The 23,728-nt window shown below is 38.6% G+C and overlaps 1 protein-coding gene across 1 annotated transcript in view; it reads right to left on the reverse strand.

The window, feature by feature from the left end:
* LOC124796061 (protein eyes shut-like) overlaps positions 1 to 23,728 on the reverse strand; it is a 227,585-nt gene that overhangs the window by 153,378 nt on the left and 50,479 nt on the right. Inside the window, 2 exon segments of the mRNA XM_047260149.1 lie at positions 18,945 to 19,113; positions 19,199 to 19,312. Of these exon segments, the coding sequence (XP_047116105.1) occupies positions 18,945 to 19,113; positions 19,199 to 19,312 (283 nt within the window).

Raw genomic sequence — 23,728 nt, forward strand, 5'->3', positions numbered from 1 at the left:
CAGTTGAGCAAGGCGGCCAGGAAATGTCACCAAAACGGGAAATTAATCTATTGGGAAATGTCTGTCACAAGAAATCCATGCAATTTCTGACCACCATTCCTGAGTTGAAGGATCGCATCAGAACTGCTGTCGGCAATGTCCCAGAGAATACGTTAGGCCGAGTTATGGAAAGCTTCCAACGCTGCCTAGATGAATGTGTTGTGCAGAGGGGACATCATTTTACAGGAGTCATATTCAAAAAGTATCCACACAATGGACAATGACTTATACATCAGTAAATGGCATACCTTTAACTATTAATTGACATAAGAGGTAATAAATAAATTACAGTTACTGCCTGGTGGTGTGTTTTTAATATTTTACTATGAACGCTGCCGCACCCCGTACTTACTATCCATTAGTCTGTGTTTATTTAGAAGTTTCTTTACAGTGACTGTGTACTGTGGAGTGTCCTTGCTATTGTGAAATTTCTACGAGGTACATATCCATCAAGCACATGGTCAACCATTCTTCCAAACTTGAACCATAGTTCCTCTACATACTGCTGTCCTATGCTGAAATTTTCAAGTTCCTCACTGAGACACAGCACTATTGCTTTTATCTGTTTTACTGAAGATATAAATCTTTCTACTTGTTTTAGTTGACAATTGTACTTAGGTAACATCTGTTGCCACAAATCACAGCGTGGTCACTGATACCAATTTTAATGTGGACATCCTTAAAAAACCGAGTGAGGTGGCGCAGTGGTTGGACACTGGACTCGCATTCGGGAGGACGACGGTTCAATCCCGCGTCTGGCCATCCTGATTTAGGTTTTCCATGATTTTGTGATTTCCCTAAATCACTCCAGGCAAATGCCGGGATGGTTCCTCTGAAAGGGCATGGCCGACTTCCTTCCCCATCCTTCCCTAATCCGATGAGACCGATGACCACGCTGTCTGGTCTCCTTCCCCAAACCAACCAACCATCCTTAAAAAAGAAAGGTCTGTTTGTTGCAGTTAGATTTAATATATTCCCATCACGAGTGGGGTTCCAAACTATGTGTTCTAATGTAAATAGTTTTCAAGAAAGCATTTAGTAATGTTTCACAGGATGTCTTATCGCACCCACCACTAACAGAACTATAATTTTCACAATTGGATGTTGGATGATTAAAATCTCCACCAATGATTACCGTATGACTGGGGTACATATGCATTAGCAAACTGAGATTTCCTCTGACGTTATTGGTTACATCCCTAAATGAGTCTGGTGACTGATAGGAGAATCGAAGTACAATTTTATGCCAAGCCCTGATAATGAGTTTTGTCCAAAGAATCTTGCATCTTCAATTTATACCTCAGTGTATTTGTGTTTCTTGTCTTTTGCAACGAGTACATCACCTCCATTTCCCACTAGCCTTTCCTTTGGATACACAACTGAATTTTCCCCAAAAATCTCACTGCTATTTATTTCATGTTTTAATACAATACCACTTGCTATGCTCCTTTACAAGAAATGTGGCATTTGGCTAAGAAAACTTTTCAGTCCTTGAATACACCTGTTCTGATAATTATAACATTCACCCACTTGAGCATTTCAGTAACATACGTGGAATTTAAAACTTTATGCTACTAGCAGAGGCAACGGTCTGGACGGTTGACTGAACTGACCTTGTAACATCAACCAAAATGGCCTTGCAGTGATGGTACTGCGAATGGCTGAAAGCAAGGGGAAACTACAGTTGTAATTTTTCCTGAGGGCATGCAGCTTTACTATGTGGTTAGACGGTGACTGCGTCCTCTTGGGTGAAATATTCCAGAGGTAAAATAGTGCCCCATTCGGATCTCCAGGTGGAGACTACTCAACAGGATGTTGTTAGCAGGAGAAACAAAACTGGCATTCTATGGATTGGAGCGTGGAATGTCAGATCCCTTAATCAGTCAGGTAGGTTAGGAAATTTAAAAAGAGAAATGGATAGGTTAAAGTTAGATATAGTGGGAATTAGTGAACTTTGGTGGTAGCAGGAACAGGACTTCTGGTCAAGCGAATACAGGGTTATAAATAAAAAATCAAATAACGGTAGTGCAGAAGTAGGTTTAATAATGAATAAAAAAAAATAAGAACGCAGATAAGCTACTATGAACAGCGTAGTGAACCCATTATTGTGGCCAAGATAGACACAAAGCCCATGCCTGCCACATTAATACAAGTTTATATGCATATGCCAACTAGCTCCGCAGATGATGAAGACATTCAAGAAATGTATGATGTGATAAAAGAAATTATTCAGATAGTTAAGGAAGATGAAAATTTAATAGTCATAGGGGACTGGAATTCGATAGTAGGAAAAGGAAGAGAAGGAAAAGTAGTATGTGAATATGGACTGGGGGTAAGGAATGAAAGAGAAAGCTGCCTGGTAGAATTATGTGCAGAGCAGAACTTAATCATAGCTAAAACTTGGTTTAAGTGTCATGCAAGAAGGTTGTGTATGTGGAAGAAGCCTGGAGACATTGGAACGTTTCAGATAGGTTATATAATGGCAGGACAGAGATTTAGGAACAAGGTTTTAAATTGTAAGACATTTGCAGGGGCAGATGAGGAGTCTGACCACAATTTATTGGTTATCAACTTTAGATTAAAACTGAAGAAACTGCAAAAAGGTAGGAATTTAAGGAGATGGGACTTGGAAAAACTGAAAGAACCAGAGGTTGTAGAGAGTTTCAGAGAGAGCATTAGGAGACGATTGACGAAAACGGGGGATAGAAATATAGGAGAAGAAGAATGGGTAGCTTTGAGAGATGAAACAGTGCAGGCAGCATAGAATCAAGTAGGTAAAAAGCCGAGGGCTGATAGAAATCCTTGGGTAACAGAAGAGATATTGAATTTAATTGATGAAAGGAGAAAACATAAGAATGCAGTAAATGAAGCAGGCAAAAAGGAATACAAACATCTCAAAAATAAGATCGACAGGAAGAGCAAAATAGCTAAGCAGGGATGGCTAAAGGACAAATGTGAGGATGTAGAGTCATATATCACTAGGGGTAAGATCAATATTGCCTACAGGAAAATTAAAGAGACCTTTGAAGGAAAGAGAACCACCTGTATGAATATCAAGGGCTCAGATGAAAAACCAGTTCTAAGCAAAGAAGGGAAAGCAAAAAGGAGTATATAGAGGGTCTATACAAGGGTGAAGTACTTGATGGCAATATTATGGAGATAGAAGAGGATGTAGATGAAGATGAATTGGGAGATATGATACTGCATGAAGAATTTGAGAGAGTACTGAAAGACCTATGTCGAAACAAGGCCCTGGGAGTAGACAAAATCCCATTGGAACTACTGAGAGCCTTGTGAGAGCCAGCCCTGACAAAACTCTTCCATCAGGTGAGCAAGATGTATGAGACAGGTGAAATACCCTCAGACTTCCAGAAGAATATAGTAATTCCAGTCCCAAAGAAACCAGGTGTTGACAGCTGAGAAAATTACTGAACTATCAGTTTATTGAGTAATGGTTGCAAAATACTAACATGAATTCTTTACAAATGAATGAAAAAACTGGCAGAAGCCGACCATGGGGAAGACCAGTTTGGATTCCACAAAAATGTTGGAACACGTGAGGCAATATTGACCCTATGACTTATTTTAGAAGATAAGTTAAGGAAAGGCAAACCTACATTTCTGGCAGTTGTAGAAAAAGCTTTTAACAATGCTGACTGGAATACTCTCTTTCAAATTCTGAAAGTAGCAGGTGTGAAATACAGGGAGCGAAAGGCTGTTTACAATTTGTGCCAGAAACCAGATAGCAGTTATAAGAGCTGAGGGGCAGGAAAGGGAAGCAGTGGTTGAGAAGGGAGTGAGACAGAGTTGCAGCCTATCCCCGATGTCATTCAATCCATATATTGAGTAAGCAGTAAAGCAAAACAAAAGAAAAATTCAGAGTAGGCATTAAAATCCATGGAGAAGAAATAAAAACTTTGAGATTTAATGATGACATTGTAATTCTGTCAGAGACAGCAAAGGACCTGGAAGAGCAGCTGAACGGAATGTACAGTGTCTTGAAAGGAGGATATAAGATAATCATCAACAAAAGCTAAACGAGGATAATGGAATGTAGTCGAATTAAATCAGGTGATGCTGAGGGAATTAGATTTGGAAATGAGACACTTAACTAGTAAATGAATTTTGTTATTTGGAGAGCAAAATAACTGATGACGGTCAAAGTAGAGAGGATATAAAATGTAGAGGAAAGTGTTTCTGAAGAAGAGAAATTTGTTAACATCGAGTATAGATTTAAGTGTCAGGAAGTCTTTTCTGAAAGTATTTGTATGGAGTGTCGCCATGTATGGAAATGAAACATGGACAATAAACAGTGTAAACAAGAAGAGAATAGAAGCTTTCAAAATGTGGTGCTACAGAAGAATGCTAAAGATTAGATGGGTAGATCACCTAACTAATTAAGAGGTATTGAATAGAATTGTTGAGAAGAGGAATCTGTGACACAACATGCTACTAGTAATTCAGATGGATAAAGAATATTAAACTTCCTGGCAGATTAAAACTGTGTGCCGGACCGAGACTCGAACTCAGGACCTTTGCCTTTTGCGGCAAGTGCTCTACCAACTGAGCTACCCAAGATGACTCACGATCCGTCCTCACAGCTTTAATTCCGCCAGTACCTCATCTCCTAGAGAACTTGCCCGCGAAATGCAAAGGTCCCGAGTCCAAGTCTCGGTCCCGCACAGAGTTTTAATCTGACAGGAAGTTTCATATCAGCGCACACTCCGCTGCAGAGTGAAAATCTTATTCTGTATATAGAATGTTGTTTGTTTTTGGACATGTACATTAGTATGTTCTGCCAAAATAATTAGCATTTGAACCATGTCGGCCTGTGGGTTCAAGGCCAACATTGATATCATAATGCAACACCACCTACTGGTAATATATGTCTGCAGATCTCGTTGTCATTGTACATTGAAGATAATGAATCAGTGTGATTTGAGCAGATGTGCAGGATGCCACAGTGACAAATGTTTGAACCACACTGTCAAATCAGTGAGTTTGAAAGGGGGCGCGTTTCTGGCATGAGAGAATGTGTTGGATTCATCTGGGAAATTGCTGCTTGTGTGGAACAAAGTGTTTTGTCAGTGCAACAGATGTGTAGAGAATGGTTCACTAATGGCTGTACAACATGATAAGATGGTAATATTTAGAGTTCAGCTATCAGTAGTCGTTTGGAATATTTATTGGCAGATCTAGATTTCGGCTAGCAACTAGCCATTCTCAATGCTAAGAATGGCTAGTCGCTAGCTGAAATCTAGATCTGCCAATAAATATTCCAAAGTATGACTAATAGCTGAAATTTATTATTTACAAATCAAAATAACAGTTGCTGCGTGCAACAGCCTCTGAATGGAGGGTAACCTGATGACGATAAGATGGGTTAAGTCGCACCATTCAGATCGTCCCCCGAGAAGATCGACACCTCATCTAAATGGCATTGGAGGACAGACCTGCATCCTCCTCAGCTCTGGAACAACAGTGGAACACATCATACACTATCATGGGTGACAGTCCGTCATCATTTATTACGGTATGGGTTACATTTGCATCATCTATTTCTCTGCCTACCTTTGATGAACGTGCACAAACTTGATAGATAGCACTGGTATGTGGAACAACATCACTGGGAACAGGAATGACATCAGATAGTGCTTTTGGATGACTCCAGGTTCTGTTTGTTTGAAAATTATGGCCGCATTTTGGCTCACTATAGACAAGGGACATGGCATCACAGTGACTGAATTCACACAAGATATACAGCACCAACTCGTGGCCTTATGGTGTCAGGTGCTATTGGGTGCAACCACAAAATACAGTTGCTGCATGTCCAGGGCACTGTTACCACTGTGAGCTATGTGAACGTTATCCTGCGACCCGTAGCCACAGCCTTTGTGCGCAACATCCCAGACGCCATTTTTCACCAAGACAAAGGACGACTACATGTTGCTGAGTGAACTTGTGCCTCCTTGGTGTCACAGAACGTTAGCCTTTTGCCCTGGCCTGCCAGATCACAAGGCTTGTCGCCAATGGAAAATATATGGGAGCTGGTGAAATGACAGCTGCAGTGCTGTGACCAAATGCGAAGCACCACAGATAAACTTTGGAATCAGGTGAATGCAGCATGCATGGCTATAGCACGGGATGCCATTTGCACCTTATACACATTAATGCATCATGCATGGAACAAGTTATCAGGGCCCATGATAGAACCTATGCCTACTAGGCAACAAGACATATGCTGAACTTAGTGACTGAAATGCTAGTCACTTCTGCAGAACACCTAATGTACGTGTTCTGTGAATATGAACATCCTTCTCTAGTCATTCAAGGTGTTCTGTTTTTTCTGAACATGAGTGTAGAAAAGCATCTACATGACATACATCAATGCGTGAATTATCTTTGGCAATATTATGGAAAGGTTAAATTGTTATGCACCATACAGCAGAGACATTGAGTCACAGATAGGCGCAACAAAAAGACTGTCAAACAAGTAAGCTTTCAGCCAAAAGGCCTCCTTCCAAATTAGATAAAACACACACACACACACACACACACACAAACGCAACTCGCACACAACACATGTGTGTGTGAGTTGCATTTGTGTGTGTGTGTGTGTGTGTGTTGTCTAATTCAGAAGAAGGCCTTTGGCCAAAAGCTTACTTGTTTGACAGACTTCTTGTTGTGCCCATCTGTGACTCAATGTCTCTTCTATATGGTGAGTAGCACTCTACCCTTCCCATAATATTGTCATTATACCATACTGGATTTTCCATTTTTTCATGAATTATCTGTAAGACATCACAGTACAGGGACCAACAAATCTGACCATAAGTACATCTACTACAGCATAAAAGTCTGATTTATAATCTAAAAAAGTACCACATCTTCCAGACAGAAGATGAGCACTCAAGACATCTTCTCAAAAAGGATCAGGCATAATTGATGCTTTTTATCTAAAAGCCAACTAACCCTGCACTATCAATGGACTACAATCTACACAGGGGTTGTTTGACTATTACCTATGTTTAAACCTGGATGATGCCACACTACAGTAAATTTACCTGTTGTTTGGTGTAAATGACACAAACTCATGGTCATCAGCATTTCAGAATATTATATCGCATGGGTAGCACCTGTGATCCATGTAGCACTCGTACAGTCTTATACTGCAAGTGGCCATCTTCCTCGCCCACTCAATACAAGGGCTCTAGTAATCACAGAAAAACAATGTGCAGGACTTGCCACATTGCTTTCTTCTGAGTCTCCAGCAGTTGTCACGGGTTCTGATGGAGTGAGACTTACCACAGGTGCTGCTGCCTGTGCTGGCACTACATTTCTGCCACCAGTCACATGCCTCCAAGTGCTGGACACTGCATCCACTTGTGCCCCACCACTATATAGATAGCTGCTCTGTCGATCTATGGCAATTCACATCAGGAGTTGCTCCACGGGCAAGCACTGACTGTCCTCAGCCCTTTATATACAGTTCCCTTCACAAAACAGAGCAGTCTATGTAGGGTGTCTCTCCATGGTCCAGCACCCACTGACTATCTGTGTTCCGTCAATAAAGATCTCCCTTCTCTGAGTGCACCAGTCCCTCTGGGATCAATGCTGGCTGCACCTCGTGGTCCCTCTAAATGGAGTCCACTGCCTAAGATCGAAGAGCCCTATGCTAGCTGCACTTTGAGTCACCTCACCAAGTGCCTCTTCTACATCACTTCATGGGACATCGCCTCCTCACTGTCTACAACTCTCCACCTTGCAGGACTTCACTCTGTCACTGACTGTGATCACCTACAACCATTCCTAACGCATTCCAGTGTACAGTGACCAATTCTGAGCTGCCATCAAGTTACGCACCTATAGACTATTACAGTGTTTGTTCACTGACTTAATACAGTTCTATATTTCTGGCTACCTGAGCTCATATATAGTAGCGTGTCATTCCTACTGAGTCATAAACACAAAACTGGCAACAAGGACTGCTGCTTTTTGGTTTTCTTGCCCCAGCAACAGACTTGGTGATCACCCATAGTAACCATTTTTATTCCCCCCCCCCCCCCCCCCTCCATCCCCCAGCCCAACACCAAGCTTCTGCTGCAGTGGCTGAACTGCCTAATCACTGCTCCCTCCCTCCTCTTATAGGGTGTCTTCTCTGTCCCTCAGTATTTCCATCCAGGAGGTCCACCCACCTGTCCTCTCCTCCAGGATCCTCTGCTGCATCCTCTGTCATCCCAGGCACCATCAATGCAGACCCCATCACAGCAGGTTCCGATGCATGCTGACACCAGTCCTGTAGACGCAGACAGTGCCACCCCCAAATCTCTCTCCTGTTGTCCTGCTGCTCTTCCCTTTGAGCAGGCCTCACACTTCATATTCTGTTTTTCTGCTCTGACAGGAAACTCTCTGGCATGCACTGTGCCTTCTGTAGGCTTTCATCCTGCACCAACCCAGCCTGGTTGCCATCTTGGTTGTGGGTGGCACATGCCACATCCCCGGCCTTCTGCATCGACTCAAGTAGCTGCTTCTCCATGTCTGGCCATACCCAATGGGCCACCAGCTGATTTTCCCTGTGCTCACAGTGCTGCCCTCATGGAAGTTTTGTTGCAAACCTGGGCTGTGACACTGCTGGCACCTACAACAGCACAGTCACCCTACCATGATGTCGACCAATGTGTTTCTCTTTGCACCCTTCTCTTCTGGCCCCTGCTCCCTGGGATTCGACCTCCATCATGTCAGATATGCCTCCCCTGGACTACTTCACTTTTCCATGGTGCCTCCTTCCTTCCAGAGCAGCACAACTTTGAGATGGCATCACCATATTTCCCAAAGGGGGAGGGAATATTGTATTGTATGGCTAGTGCCCAAACTACCACTCAAACAACTGTATACTGTGAATGACCACCTGCCCATCTACTCACTACACAGGTTCTAGTGATCACAGGAAAGCAATCCACAGTACACATAAATATGTTGGACTGTTTTCCTCTGAGACTCCAGCAGTCGCCATGTCCTTGGTGGTAAGGGCCTCCTCATAGGTGGCACTGCCAGTGCTGGCACTACATTGCTGCCGTCAGTCATGTTCCTCCCGGAGGTCGTACCTGTATCCATCCACAACCAGGCTATCTAGGTAGCCAACAGCTGATGTATGGCAGTTCACATTGGGAGTCACTCTGTGGCCAAACACTGACTGTCTGCAGTCCTTCAATACAGAGTTATTCCACTGAGTGCAGCAGTTGACAACTAGAGTCACTCTGTGGTCCAGTACTCATTGCCCATGGTCCCTCAATAATAAGCTCCCTTCATACAGCACATCAGTCAGCCTGGGATAAATGCCAGCTGCACCTCATGGCCCCTCTACATACAGTTCACTGTCGAGGACTGAAGAGCACTTCACCACCATGTGTCAAACGGCTGGGCCATTGTCGAATGTCTCCTCTGTACAGCTTTGCAGGATATTATCTCCAACATAGTCTCTCAGCTATTGCCTCATAGGACAAATACCAAGGTGTAACACTCTGTAGGGATATGAAATGGAATGATCACATAGGCTCAGTTGTGGGTTGATTGATTGAATACAGGACAAGTGCAATCAGTCTCAAAGGAGATTGCTTACAAATCACTCGTGCGACCCACCTAGAATATTGATCAAGTGTGTGCGACCCATACTATATAGTACAAACAGAGGATACTGAACATATACAAGGAAGGGCAACACGAATGGCCACAGGTCTGTTTAATCTGTGGGAGTGTGTCACAGCGGTACTGAAGGAACTGAACTGGAAGACTCTCGAAGATAGATGTAAACTATCCTGAGAAAGTCTATTAATAAAGTTTCAAGAACCAGCTTTAAATGGTGACTCTATGAATATACTTCAATTCTCTGTGTATTGCTCACATAGGGATAATGAGAATAAGATTAGAATAATTACTGTGTGCACGCAGGCTTTCAATTATTCTTTCCGCACTCCCTACATGTGCAGAACAGGAAGACTCTTAATAACTGGTACAATGGGATGTACCCTCTGCCATCCACCTCACAGTGGTTTGCAGCGTACAGATGTAGGTGTTGATGTAGATTTACTTCCGAACCATGCTGTATCAATGATTATCTGTGCACAACACAGGCTTTGTGAGCGCGCAGACTGTTGATGCATCTGGTGCCCCAGATTCTTTCCTCCATTAGTTATGATTATATTTATTCTTGTTCATCCCACTTCATCCCTCATCCTGACATATTCTATAGTTTTATTTTCCACACCTGCCCATGCCACACAAATTTGTCACCTTTGACCTAACCCATCCCCCTCTCCAACTCTCTTCCTCATTGCAACACACACACACACACACACATACACACACACACACACACACACACACACACACACTCCCATACCTCATCATTCCTTTTCGCCAACGTCTCTTTATGTTTTTAAGGTATTTGTATATGTTTTTACATGGTTCCATGCATTTTTGCATATTTTTATGTTTCTGTGTGTATTTTTGCATATCTGTGCATGTTTATGGACGTCTTTACTATTTTTTACATGTCTTTTCTCTTATTCGGCACTATGTGTCTTTTAATTGTGTCTGCCTGCAACTTAATGTGTCTTCTTTATGGTAAGTATCTAAAAAGTTTTGTAGTTTTGTATATCAATTCCTGCTTCTATTTTAAAACTCTGAAAATGGAGATAATTCCAAAATACATCACTTTATGATCAGTACAGTCATTTTTCATCTTCTACATGATTTTTTAAGCAACCTAGTCACTTTAATGACAGATCCCTGCGTAATTAATAGTTAGTGAAAGTTCTAAACAGAAGAGCTTAAGAAATGTTGTAGTAAACAAAAAGAAGAGTAAATGAAAAGGGGTACTTGGTCAAAACCAAACCAATTTAAAGTTTTACTTCCCAAAACTTTTTACAAAATTAGACAAGATGGCAAACATGTATTATGAATATGTCACTTTATGTATCATCATATAAAGCAGGCAGCATGTCCCCAGCCAAATTATTAACTGCTCTCTTACTGAGAACAATATTGCAAAATATGGCTACAGCTGCCACACATGAACTGCTATACATCAACAAATGCCAATGAACGGATCCTCTCACTTGAGATATTAGAGAGCAGTGCCTACTCCCAAGGTGAGAGAATAGGAGTGTGACTGGAAGAGGGTACACCATGGCTGAATAGTGGATTTGACAAGACATGACTTCTTGTGACTCACTTCCAGCCACCTTCTCTCCTCTCAATGATGCACAGTCCGTGCTTCAATAGTGAAGAAAATGTTTGTCAGAAGACTTCATATTGTTGATACTACACCTTTCCCTGAACTCATTCTTGTATCAGTCCAGCAAATGTCCAAAAGTCTGAGAAGACCATAGAATTTCATCAACCTCTGGTTCTGAGCCAAGTATGTCTCACGATCAAGAGATCTGTGACTTTCTGGACTTACAGCAAAGTGTTGAGAATTGTAGGAGTCCCCTTGATGGGTCAAGGGCACATTAACATCAAAGGCTGCTACTCAGATTGCTGACTCCGTGTGAAGTGCACATAAGGGTCTTTTTAGCTTAAGTGACCCTCCATTCAATTCCGGTAATGAGAACTGTTGGCAACCACAAAGTATTACTGTTAGATTCAAGGATATGGCCTCTCAGTTGAAACAATTAAAATCCTAGTAACTAACTGCTGAAGCACTCATAACACACTACAGAATTTGAAACAGATCTAAAAAGCAGTGGGGTTTGTATAATACTAGGTACATAAACCTGGCTAAAACCTGTAATTGACTACAGTGAGATTTTTTGGGGAAAATCTAAGTATTTATTGAAAATACAGGCTAATGGGAAATTGAGGTGGCATATTTGTCACACCAGACACCAAATTCGCAGCTATTGGGAAATAAATTGAATCTTCATGCAACATTGGTTCAGAAAGATTTAGTATCAAGGATGGACACAAACTTTTAGTTTGATTTTCTATTTATGACCAGCCTCACCTACAGATGTAGCTGGAAATCTGGAAGAAAACATCAGCCCACTAGTACATACAGTCCCCAATCAGGGGCGATTCTAGAAGTCAGTCAAGAGGCGGGGCGTATGGAGAGGGTGGGGGGTGGGGGGGTTGGGGGAATGGAATATCGCTTAACAAAAGGAGAGTTGGGGTCATCCACCAACAAATTGGTAAAATTTGGTTTTTCTTAAAGTAGTTTCTGGTAACAGTTTTGGAGTTCTGGGCAAAAAATGTGTATTAATAAATAATACGCCCATTCTAAGTTAAATGATATTTATTGGAACAATGGAAAATCCAGGATGGAATGTAACAATACCAGAGAAGAAAAGTTGCTACTCACCATATAGCGGAGATGCTGAGTCACGATAGGCACAACAAAAAGATTCACACAATTATAGCTTTCGGCCATTAAGGCCTTTGTCAGCAGTAGACACACATACACACATGCACACATACGCAGTGTGTGTGTGCATGTGCATGTGCGTATGTGTGTCTACTGCTGAGAAAGGCCTTAATGGCTATAATTGTCTGACTCTTTTTGTTGTGCCTATCGCGACTCAGCATCTCCGCTATATGGTGAGTAGCAATTTTCTTTCTCTGGTATTGTTGTATGATATTTATTGGTTTAGATAGTAAGCTATTTGCTGCTCTTATTCTTTAGTTAAAATGTGTCTGACATACACTGCAACCTATACTGCAACTTAATTATAAAAAAAATGAATGAATCTGTTGGAGTAATATATTTGCTGATTTCTGAATTGTAATATGATGCTCCACTGGGAGGGGGGCTATAGTCACACCCCTGTCCCCAATTATAATGACATCATTGGAGGAGACTTAAATCAAAATGACTGGTAGGATTATAGTTTTCTTAAGTGGTGGATATGACAAGAGATTCTGCGAAACGAAACCAAATGCCTTCTCTGAAAACTACTACAAACAGATAATTTCAAAGCCTGCTCATGACAAAAATGCTAGATCTAATGGTACCAGTCACCATGAGGAAATTGCAGCAACAATGACTATCGAAGTCCATAAAACAACTGGTAGATATACATGCTGAATATAAGAGGAACTCCAAACCACCGGGTAAGAGAACATACAGGAACTGTGACTAAAGATTGGAAAACTAGTTGATCAAACATTAGACAGACATGTATTTATACAATAGTTCATGCTGGGAAGGGCCCTCCTGGTATTAAGAGCATAATATTACAGACAGAGAGATGCTAAATAAGATTAGTTGCAATGTGAAGCTCTCACTGACAACCATAGCAGAGTCTTATTGAAAGACTGCTCACAAAACCCAATAAATTCTGGTTGTATGTCAAGACTTTGAGTGTCACCAAAGTTGGTGTACTGATAATAATGACTGTCATAAGAATTGGTATTTAAAGTAGCAAAGAAAAAGCAGAAGTGCAAACTCTTATAAAACATTCTTTTATAAAAGAATATCAAGGAGTAGTGCTCCAGTTTTAATCTTGCACTACTTGAAAGACAAGTAGCATTGAGAAACAGCTGAAAACAGTAAAACTGAAGAAGGTTACAGGGCACAATGGACTCCCTATCTTATTCTACACTGAATCTGTAGCTTACATAGATACTGTAAGTCCCGCCCCCCCAAAAAAGAAAAAAAAGCTATGCCCAGTGGTAAGAAGAAAGTGTATGTCACACCCACCTACAAGAATGTGTGACCCACGAAACTACTGTCCAATGTCACTGACACCAATCTATTGTAGAATCTTAGAACATATTCTGAGCTCAAAAGTAATGAGGCACCTCAAAGAGAACACCCAGAAAAATCTTAACAAACTGAGGGTCAGATGCTCATACTTGTTTATATTTAAACTTCTACCCTTGTTCTCCATAGATAACACCCTTTTTGTTTATACACTCCTTAATTATACAGTCTCAGAAACTCTGAGCCTAGGGTATGCAACTGGTGTTGTTAACTCATTTCATGATTAAATTCCATGAGTGCTTGGCAGCAGCTAATTTGTTTGGCTTTTGGTCAGGCACCATTCTTATGTTCCTTGCATCTCTTCTTCAGTGGTCTGCTCTGTCTGGAACACAACATGCCACATGGGTTTGAAACTTGGTATACACCTAGTTTTCAGATGCCCAGATTGTCTTCAACATTATCAGAGATTTTATATTTCAGAGATTTTCTCTTTGTCAGTAACATTGAAATGCACTGGATACCATGTTTTGATATAAGTTTACCAACATTTTTTGGATATTTGGTTAGTACAGGCAGCCTTCTCTGCACCAAGTGGGATGTGCATTTCTGTGCTCTTCATAAGCATAAATAGTTAAACTAGTTATAAAAGTCTTGTATGTAAAATTTACATACTTTAATGGCTATCTTGAGTATTCTCTTGAAAGCCTTCGTTTTCTTCAGGTATTATTTATAAAAATGTGAAAGATTTGCAAATATGAGTTAGCAGCATGTTTCGTTGTTTACATTTTTCACATAGAAAAATGCAATTTCAATTACTTGCTTTTCATTGCAGCATAACTTAGTAGGGCTTATTCCATTACTAGGTAGTACATATTAACAGAAGATAAAGTGGCTTTCAATCATTTTAGACCAGATTTCTGAAAACAAATTTTTTGTTGTAGATAGCCATATATTACCTTAGTTTTGATAAATCTTTGTTGTTTCCTACAAGTGAACAGTGCAGAACGTGCAGTGGAATCGTTGGCTCCAGCGTTTGGTTTTAGAGCTACTGTAGTTTTTGTACTCAGTTGTTGTTATGATGTTGATATTGGGGAAATTAATGTGGCTCCTCAGTGGTTTATAACATATTCAGTGGATGTAAATAAATAGTTGAAAAGGAGTTGTATATTACAGTCCTCCAGGCTGAATTATGTATGGCAAGAAATATCTGCATCTGGGTTAATTAAGGAGAAGGATAATGAGAGGTCGGAAGTGGTAATAGATAATACAGGGATCAATGAAATAACTTTATGTTCAAAAAGAACAATAGGGTTGATCTGTTATTTCATTTGGTAGCAGATGTGCCTCAGGAAAATTTAGGTGTAGACAGAGGACAACAAAATTTCAGTAAGAATTTGGAAAGGCGAGGATGTCAGTGAAGAGAAAGAAAGTTTTGTTGTTACATATTCCTCATGGCAAAGGTGTTTTCAAAACAGCTGTTTATTTCACCAATCGCTAGTATGGATCAGTTGATGTAGTGATTGTTTAAAGTTCATTTGACCGTTTTAACAGACAAAACAATAGTGTCTTGTGCTTGTAATATGGATGTCTTAAAAAGTTTTCCAATACAATTTTATAGCAGTCAGTAACATTATAATTCAATGTTATAATACAGACTGTAAATTTTCCAACTACCATTGCCAGCTGCTCCATGACAGCCACTGATAAAATCTTTATAGACAATTCTAATACTATAAAACCTATAATCAATTACCTTTCAGAAATGATATGCAATTCCTTCAATTAAATAATACTCCTGATAGCAATAAAAATACTATAAAATCCAATTTCATAAAGTATGTTAATGGGCCAAAATTGAGTGTTTTAGAAAACTGGTCGAATAATAAATAGGAGAGATGTATGCAGCAATGACAACACGAGTGAAAAATATGTGCCATTTATTAATAATGTTCTCCACTTGATTGAAAACTGTTTTCACTCAAAAGTAAACCAGAGTGGCCTACAGAAAATCCACAAATTTCTATAAAAATAATGGTATCTGGCAGGACAAAAAGGTCAATCCATATGTCAATCTGGAACAGCTTTGATGATACTGCATATCATTAAAAAAAATCTTGCAGGATATTGAGGAAAGTAATCAAGACATCAAAGCAAATGTGTTATTAAAAAATAATAGCCATGTAAAGTAACACACTAAAGGCAATGTGTAATATAGAAAAGGAAGAGACTTTAACAACTGGAGATGAACAAGAGCTTTAAAGAGTATATGATATCTGGTAACATATACATTATGTGTTGCAAAGTTCTTTAACAAACACTCTGTATATGTAACTAGTAAAAATGCAGTGTTTGGCTCAGTAAATGCTGATCTGTAAAATTAGAGATTAGCCTTTATAAACAGCGTTCACTAGCATACATATCACATTTACTACAGGAGAAGGAATGACTACCATGAAACCATAAAAAGTATAGAAACCAAAGAAGTGTAGTTCAAGAAGAGTCTAAGTGATGTATCTATGTCCTAGTCCCTTCACTCCATTGATAAAATTTCTTAATAGAACCTACTGATGTAGTTATTATTAACTGTATCAGATCATTAACTGTATACAAAATAAGAGGAATGCTATGTAGTACCTGACTTTGGCAAAGTTTCAGTGCAGTAATGTGTAAGTCCATCTTGCAAACTATTTTTGTGTTTTTTGGTGCCTGGCTGCAACAGCCTTGAATTATCTTATAGCTGTGGTTACCTTTTTAGTCAATACATAAAGGAAAAAACTTTTTTGTTTTTTAGTTTTTCTAAATCCTTGAAACCATCTTACTCAGGGTCTGCGGAAGAAACAATAGCATATCTTCTTTCTTTCTTTTTTTTTTTTTTTAATATTTACAATGTATTTAGGGTTCTAAATCTCAGAAGATCTTATCTAATTCAATGAGCTTTCCTTGGTTAACTTTTTCTTTTTCTTTTTCTTTTTGGTCTCAGTCTATGTCATAAGCACTGTTGATTTCCCCATGATGCCTATACGATTTGTCAATATGAGTATCAATTCCTTTGGAATATTTCTGTATTTGTGAGTGTTTTTGAGGATCTCCTTCTTGGTTGGTTGGTTAATTTGGGGGAGGGGACCAAACAGTGAAGTGACAAATAAAAACACCTACAGCCATCCTTGTAATTTTATTTTATTTTGTTGCTACCAGTTTCGATGCTTCATTGTGTCATCTTCAGGCTGTTTTGATGCAGTACAGCTTGATATGATCCCCATGCATAACCCATCAGTTGCCAGCACTAATGGATTTGCAGATTATGTGTCAGCACTCCAACAATCAAGTGCTGGCAACTGATGGGTTATGCATGGGGATCGTATCAACCTGTACCGAATTAAAACAGCCTGAAGATGATGCAATGAAGTGTCGAAACTGGTAGCGACAAAATAAAATAAAATCATAAGGATGGCTATAGGTGTTTTTATTTGTCACGATAGTAAATGGCCGTCGTCCCAGAGACATCCTCCTAAAAGGATGGACGTACAAAACAGTGAGGTCGTCTGTCCCAACAGATTAGGGAATGATGGGGAAGGAAGTCAGCCATGACCTTCCAAGGAACCATCCTGGCTTTTGCCTGGAACAATTTAGGGAAAGCATGGAAAACCTAAATTAGGATTGCCAGAAGTGGGTCTGAACCGTCATCTTCCCAGATGTGAGTCCAGTACGCTAACCACTGTGCGACCTTGCTAGATAAGGGTCTACTTGTCTGGCATGTGCAAGCCACATGTAGCATAGTCCTCAACACAGCAATTCTTTGTTATGGGTGGTGATGGTTCACGATGTAAAGCTAGGGATCAGCATGAGTGGATTGTCTGTAAGCACCTAGGCCAAATAACCTGATAGCTCTTCTCTTAACTACTAAATTGAGGAAATGTGATGGCCCTAGTTTTTAAGTTTCAACGTTAATATTACACTTGTACGGAGATAGTTGCAGTATTTGTGAAAATAATGGAACTCTTTCCCTTCCACGTAACAATACTATAAACAACACGTTAATATACTGGTTTAGCAAAAGATTTAGTTTATTTATTACATTTCCCATCAAATAAACATAGACTGATATGAGTGTATTCCTGAAAATTCAGTCTGGCACAATGTTCTACTGTTATGACAGGCATATTATGCAATTACAGCATCATGTGAAGAGCTAACCTGAGCAGCTAATGATTTAAATGAAATAATCTGAACTTAAAAAATTGTATAATTACACTATAAAAATTTAAAAACAATTTTCTTTGTCCAAGGAAAAAGTATCTTTGTTATGGTGTGTTTGTAGTATCACTATATCAAATGTACACAGTAGATATTTAAAATAATTTATAACATTTTAAATGAAAGAGATGTACCTGCTTATGAGAAACCTTCAAAGGGACAACCAAAGCAGTTTTAAGGTAAGCACAAATTAATAAGCACATTTCAATCTCTAGCTTCCATAATTATTAAATATTCTTTAATTCTGAGAAAGGGAAGGATAGGAAATAACAGTAAAGGGAAGGTAAAGTCACATCACGTAATGGATCTGAAAATCTGTCTTTGTGATCTTGATGTTGACAGGATACAAAACTGCAACTTTCTTTAACCCTCGGATAAGAAAATGTGAAATGGCTTTCCACAATACATACCAGCCACCTAGTCTCAATTTATACTAGTCTTATTTTCCATGACTTGTTGGTTGTCTACCACAGACTTCCTTCCCTTCTGTTTTATTTACATCATGAAATCTCTCCCTCAGCTCCCACCTTTTGAAAATGAAATGTTGACTGTTGTTTCCATTTGAATCCAGGTATTTCTTTCCAGTTTGGTTCTTTGTCTTTGAATGACTGCATACTAATCATCTCTGTAATATGCAGTTTGGCTATTTGCCCATTGTTATCTCTGAACTCTTTCTTACACTGTGTGTGTTTCCAACTACAGGTGGGAATACATCTCACACTTCCACTGTCTCTACATCTCACTCTTTATTTTCTCAATTCCCTATCTTTCCCTTAAAAAAATGTGTATGTCTCTGCAGTTGATATATAGACAGTTCTTTTTTTACCATAAATAGGGAGTTTACATCCATTCAGAATTACAATTTTAACAAAACAACATTAGGGAAGTAAGTACTTAGTACCTTCTATAATTTTAATTGGTCTCTCTCTCTTCAAGAGAAAGTTTCTCATACCTTGGTCCAAGTTGGCACTCATCATACTGATACTGACACTTGTTTCCATGAAAATCAGGAACACAATAACACACAGCTCCCCCACTCTCAATAAGACATAGTGCATCATTTTCACATGGATTATCTTCACATCGCACAAGTTTTACTTCACAGTTTTTCCCAGTAAAGCCTAAAACAAAATAAACAGCATTATATGTTAAACAAAAAAAAACTACTACACTTAACTGATTACAGATTAACATGGAAAAGCTTACCAAACAAACAGGCACAAGCATAATCTGCTTTCAGATCGACACATACTGCCCCATTCTGGCAAGGTGTAGAAGCACATTCATCAACAGGCAGTTCACAGAATGTACCTGACCATCCTGCAGATTACAATACGTTCTTGTGAACTTTATAGTTTTATAGTAAATTTAGAAGAAAAGTTATAGCATGGAGCCTTCAATAATTAAATGTGCTTTGTATCTTCATAAATGTATAAGTACCATCTTAACGAATTTTATATCAAACACAAAAAATCAAATATAATTCTCTTCAGTCAAGAATAGTGTTGTTTGAATAACACAGACTCTCTGAAAAATGGCTCATGGAATGATTAACAGATACATTCAGTAAAGAATATTAAACACTCAGGTTTTGGAATCACAAGGAATGGTGATGTTATATGCTGAAAGATTATTAACATATTGATCAAAAATTAAATATGGGTGGAAATATCAAGGAAAACCAGAACCACTTGCAGAAGTACTCATATTTAAAGGGAGTAAATTTGTCATAAAGTTTAGTGATATATTTAGTACTCCTGGATTTTACATTGTTTCGTATTTAGTACTGATATATTTCTACATATTTTGCCAGTTTTGTAGTACTGGTATAGTCCTAGATATTTTGCCAGTTTCATGGCTCTTTGTATTCTGCACATATGAATCAGACTCTTTATAGTTACAAAAAAATTGTTTCATTGTTTGTTACATGAAGTGTAGCTGAGGTTGAAATATAATAAAATTCCATATAACAAGTAAGACTTATCAAAAAAATATCCTGATAATTTTACACATATTTTTTGTATTCAAACACTTACAAAGACAGATTTACAGTAAACATTGATATGTTGCCCAATTATCTGTGTTTTTCAAACTATATTTTTTACAACATACATTTCTTCAGTGTTACTGTGCAATCTTTTGACATGTAAACACTGTACCATACAGAATAACACTGAATGACAAATACACAGACAAAATAAACTATGGTACCTGTGGTCAGTGTAATGAACTAGGAGCAATATTTGTAAACTTAGACAAGTTTGTTAGTGAGGACTGTATATCACAGGATGGCCTGCATCTAAATAGGTTAGGTTCAACAACTTTCAGCAAGATGTTTACAGATTTGTGTAAAATTATATGAAGCAAGGGAAACTAACAATCAGTGAGGCAGGTGAAAAATGGAAAAACACAATAAAAAAGTAAATCAGTATTCAAGGAAAAATGTGTTCAAAACTGTAAGAAAGTGTAAGTATTTATTCACAATGTACAATAACATGACTGAGTGCAATGTATCTGTAGGATAAAACTACAAAAACTGATGAACTGAACTGCAAACTATTCTTTCAGAAGGAAGAAATATCAAAGTTGCTTGCCTAAATGAGCACTGAGTCAAGAAAGATTCTATCGCAGTTTTAAATAAATTAGAAAACTTAATGGTAGCTAACAGTTTTTGTAGGAAAACCAGAAGTCATGGAGGCTTCTGTATACTGGTTAATAAGTCATTTGAATATAAAGAAAGATACAGAGTTTTAAATTTAAATGAAATACTTATACTTGAAAGTTTCTGAGTAGACACAAAACAACATAATATTATTGTTATCTTAATACACAGGATTTCAGGTAGTGATATCACCAAATCATTTTTAGGGATATTACAATGTCTCCTTGATGAACCCACAAAAGAAAAGGGGGAAAATTGTAATTGTTGCAGATTTTAACATAAGACGCAACAATCAAATAAAGCCTGTCAACTACGTTTGTTGACTTAATTCAAGAATATGGTTTTAATCTAAATTTCACTGATTTCACCAGAGTAAGTAAGCAGACAGCAGTGTGTATAAATAATATTTTAACAAGTTACACATTTAATGACACTAACATTACACCTAGGTATCTCAGATCACTCTGCTCTGCTTATCAAATTATTAAAAATAAATAAAAAAGAGAGGAGGTGTTTCATGAAAAGATTGTTGAGCGAGGGAAACATACACTTGTTCTTCGTAGATTAAATGAGGAAGATTGGTCATTACAACACAAAATCTCATGTTAAAAAAATGTTGGTATGTTTTTAAAAAGCTTTTTACATATTTTCAATGAAACATTTCCATCCAAAGAAAAGTAACAAATAAACTATAGTGGATTATCACTGGCATAAAAATATCTAGTAACAGGTTCAAATGATTCTAAGAACTATGGGACCTAACATCTGAAGTCATCAGTCCCCTAGACTTAGAACTACTTAAACCTAACTAACCTAAGGACATCACACACATCCATGCTCGAGGCAGCTGAAGCGCCTAGAACTGCTCAGCCACAGTGGCCATCTCTAGTAACAGGAAGAGACAGTTACATGCCATGCTAAAATTCAATAAGAACCTTGAGTTCATTAACTATGTTTAATCATACAAAAACTGTTTAGGAGGATTGTAGAAACAGCAAAGGAAATGGCAAACATTAAATTTATTAAAAAGGACAGAAATAAATCCAAGGCAGTTTTGACAGTTGTCAAATCTAAACTCTGAATTAAATCTGGGAAACAGGAAATTTCTAAAATAAAGACACCAGACAAAATAATTGTAAATCTTGTTCGGAAACCAGAAAATTTAATGAATTCTTTACAGCTGTAGCAAAATCTGATGTTTATATAAACTCCTGTCAAGATAATGTACATTTATTTTGCTCAAGTTGGAACAAAACCAAGAGTCTAATTAAATTTGACAAAGTAACAGTAAAAGATGTAGAAAAAACTATAACAAACCTAAAAAACAAAAACTTTGTGTGATGGAATGAAGTACCTGCAATGGTCATTAAAGCAGCTTCAAATATAATATCACATCCACTGCCCAAAATAATTAATCAGTCTCTTGAAGAAGATTACTTTCCAAACTTTCTGAATTAGGCAGAAAAGAAAGCAGTATTTAAAAAAGGCTCCAAAGAAGAAACAGGAAATTATCACCCAATTTCCCTTCTTCCTGTGTTTTTTAAACTGTATGAAATGATCATTGCAATCAAAATTCAAAATTTCTGTGATAAACTTTATTTCAAAAACAACAATTTACCTCCCAAAAAAGCAAAAAGCACAACTTATGCAGTCAATGAATTTGTGCATAGAGTTAGTTCCACTTATCTACAGCACAAAAAGCTGCAGGAATCTTCTATGAATTATCCAAAGCATTCAACTGTGTGAACCACTCCTTCCCACTTTATAACATGAAAGAATACAGAATTATCGGCAGTGCCTTACAGTCATACATGACAGAGGGAAAGAAAAGGATTGTCATTACATGAAGCAAAGGAATGTAATCCTTGCAGAGGAGAACTGTTTCACATGGGAAGCCACAAGGCTCAACTCCAGGCCCATTTTTTTTCTTTAGGCTTACCTTTTTCTCTTTAGGCTTACCCCTAAATAAATAACAACACTGGACAATTATGGATAGAATATTACATAAAATAAGGGAAAAGCAACCACTCACCTACAGTGGATCAATATGTGGAGCACAGAAACATTAACTGAAAACAGCATTCACATAGCTTTCAAGCACTAGTTCTTTTTTCTGGCAATAGCACACACAACCACAACCACACAAGACACCCAAATGCACACTCCCACAGTCATAGCAAGCCTCACTACTACTTATTTTCATCACAACAGTGGGTTCCTCTTATCCTGGTACCAAAGTCACTTGTCCTACCTTTTTAACCATCTCAATCTATCCATCTTTCCTGCACAAGGAAGGAATTAACACTTTTGAAAACCAGGATAGTTTCATGTACATTTGTTCATCAGCGGTGGCACTGGTAATAGACTTAGCCTATGGATGGGTGTTTACTTTAGGAGGTGACTATTTTGTTATGGGAATTGGTTCTCAGGCTGTACAGGTACATGTGTCTAAGCTGAGCTGGATGTTATGGTTTACATGTGTGTTGCAATATGTAGGTGTTCAATTACATTGCACTAATTAATTTATGTAGTGATGTTCCAGAAGCCAATCATGAAAGATGTGTTCAACCACATACAGTAGTGCAGTCAGTTGGATATCATACCATTATACAGCAGTGGCACAGTTGGTAGTTGTGCAAGAGAAAAAGAACTACCTATACTTCAGAAGTGCTTTCGTATTTATTACCAGGCCTACACAAAACTTGCCATCAATCAGATACTTAAACTTGAAAGCACTTGCACAGTCAGCCACTGCAGAGGGCATACTTCAATGGGAATCAAGTGGATCACACCAATGAGATACTTCAAGTTTCAAGGGTGCGTGTGCAGTGTATTTTCTACATTTTGTTGACCGACTGTATCACCTTCCAGACAGTTAATGGTCCTAGTGAGCCCTGACATTGTTCAGTTCTGAACTCTGGGTCCTGCGCTATTTTCTTGTTGGACCTATTGGTTGTGCCTTATCTGATTACCTCATCAAGTTTGGCTGAGAACATTAATATGTCTGTAAGCCATTCTAGACGCCACAGCAAATTGGTCTTACATTAAGTGTGGGGACAGAAAAGTCCTCCTTG

Source organism: Schistocerca piceifrons, chromosome 4 (assembly GCF_021461385.2).
Source record: "Schistocerca piceifrons isolate TAMUIC-IGC-003096 chromosome 4, iqSchPice1.1, whole genome shotgun sequence".
In the NCBI taxonomy this organism is placed as follows: Eukaryota; Metazoa; Arthropoda; class Insecta; order Orthoptera; family Acrididae; genus Schistocerca; species Schistocerca piceifrons.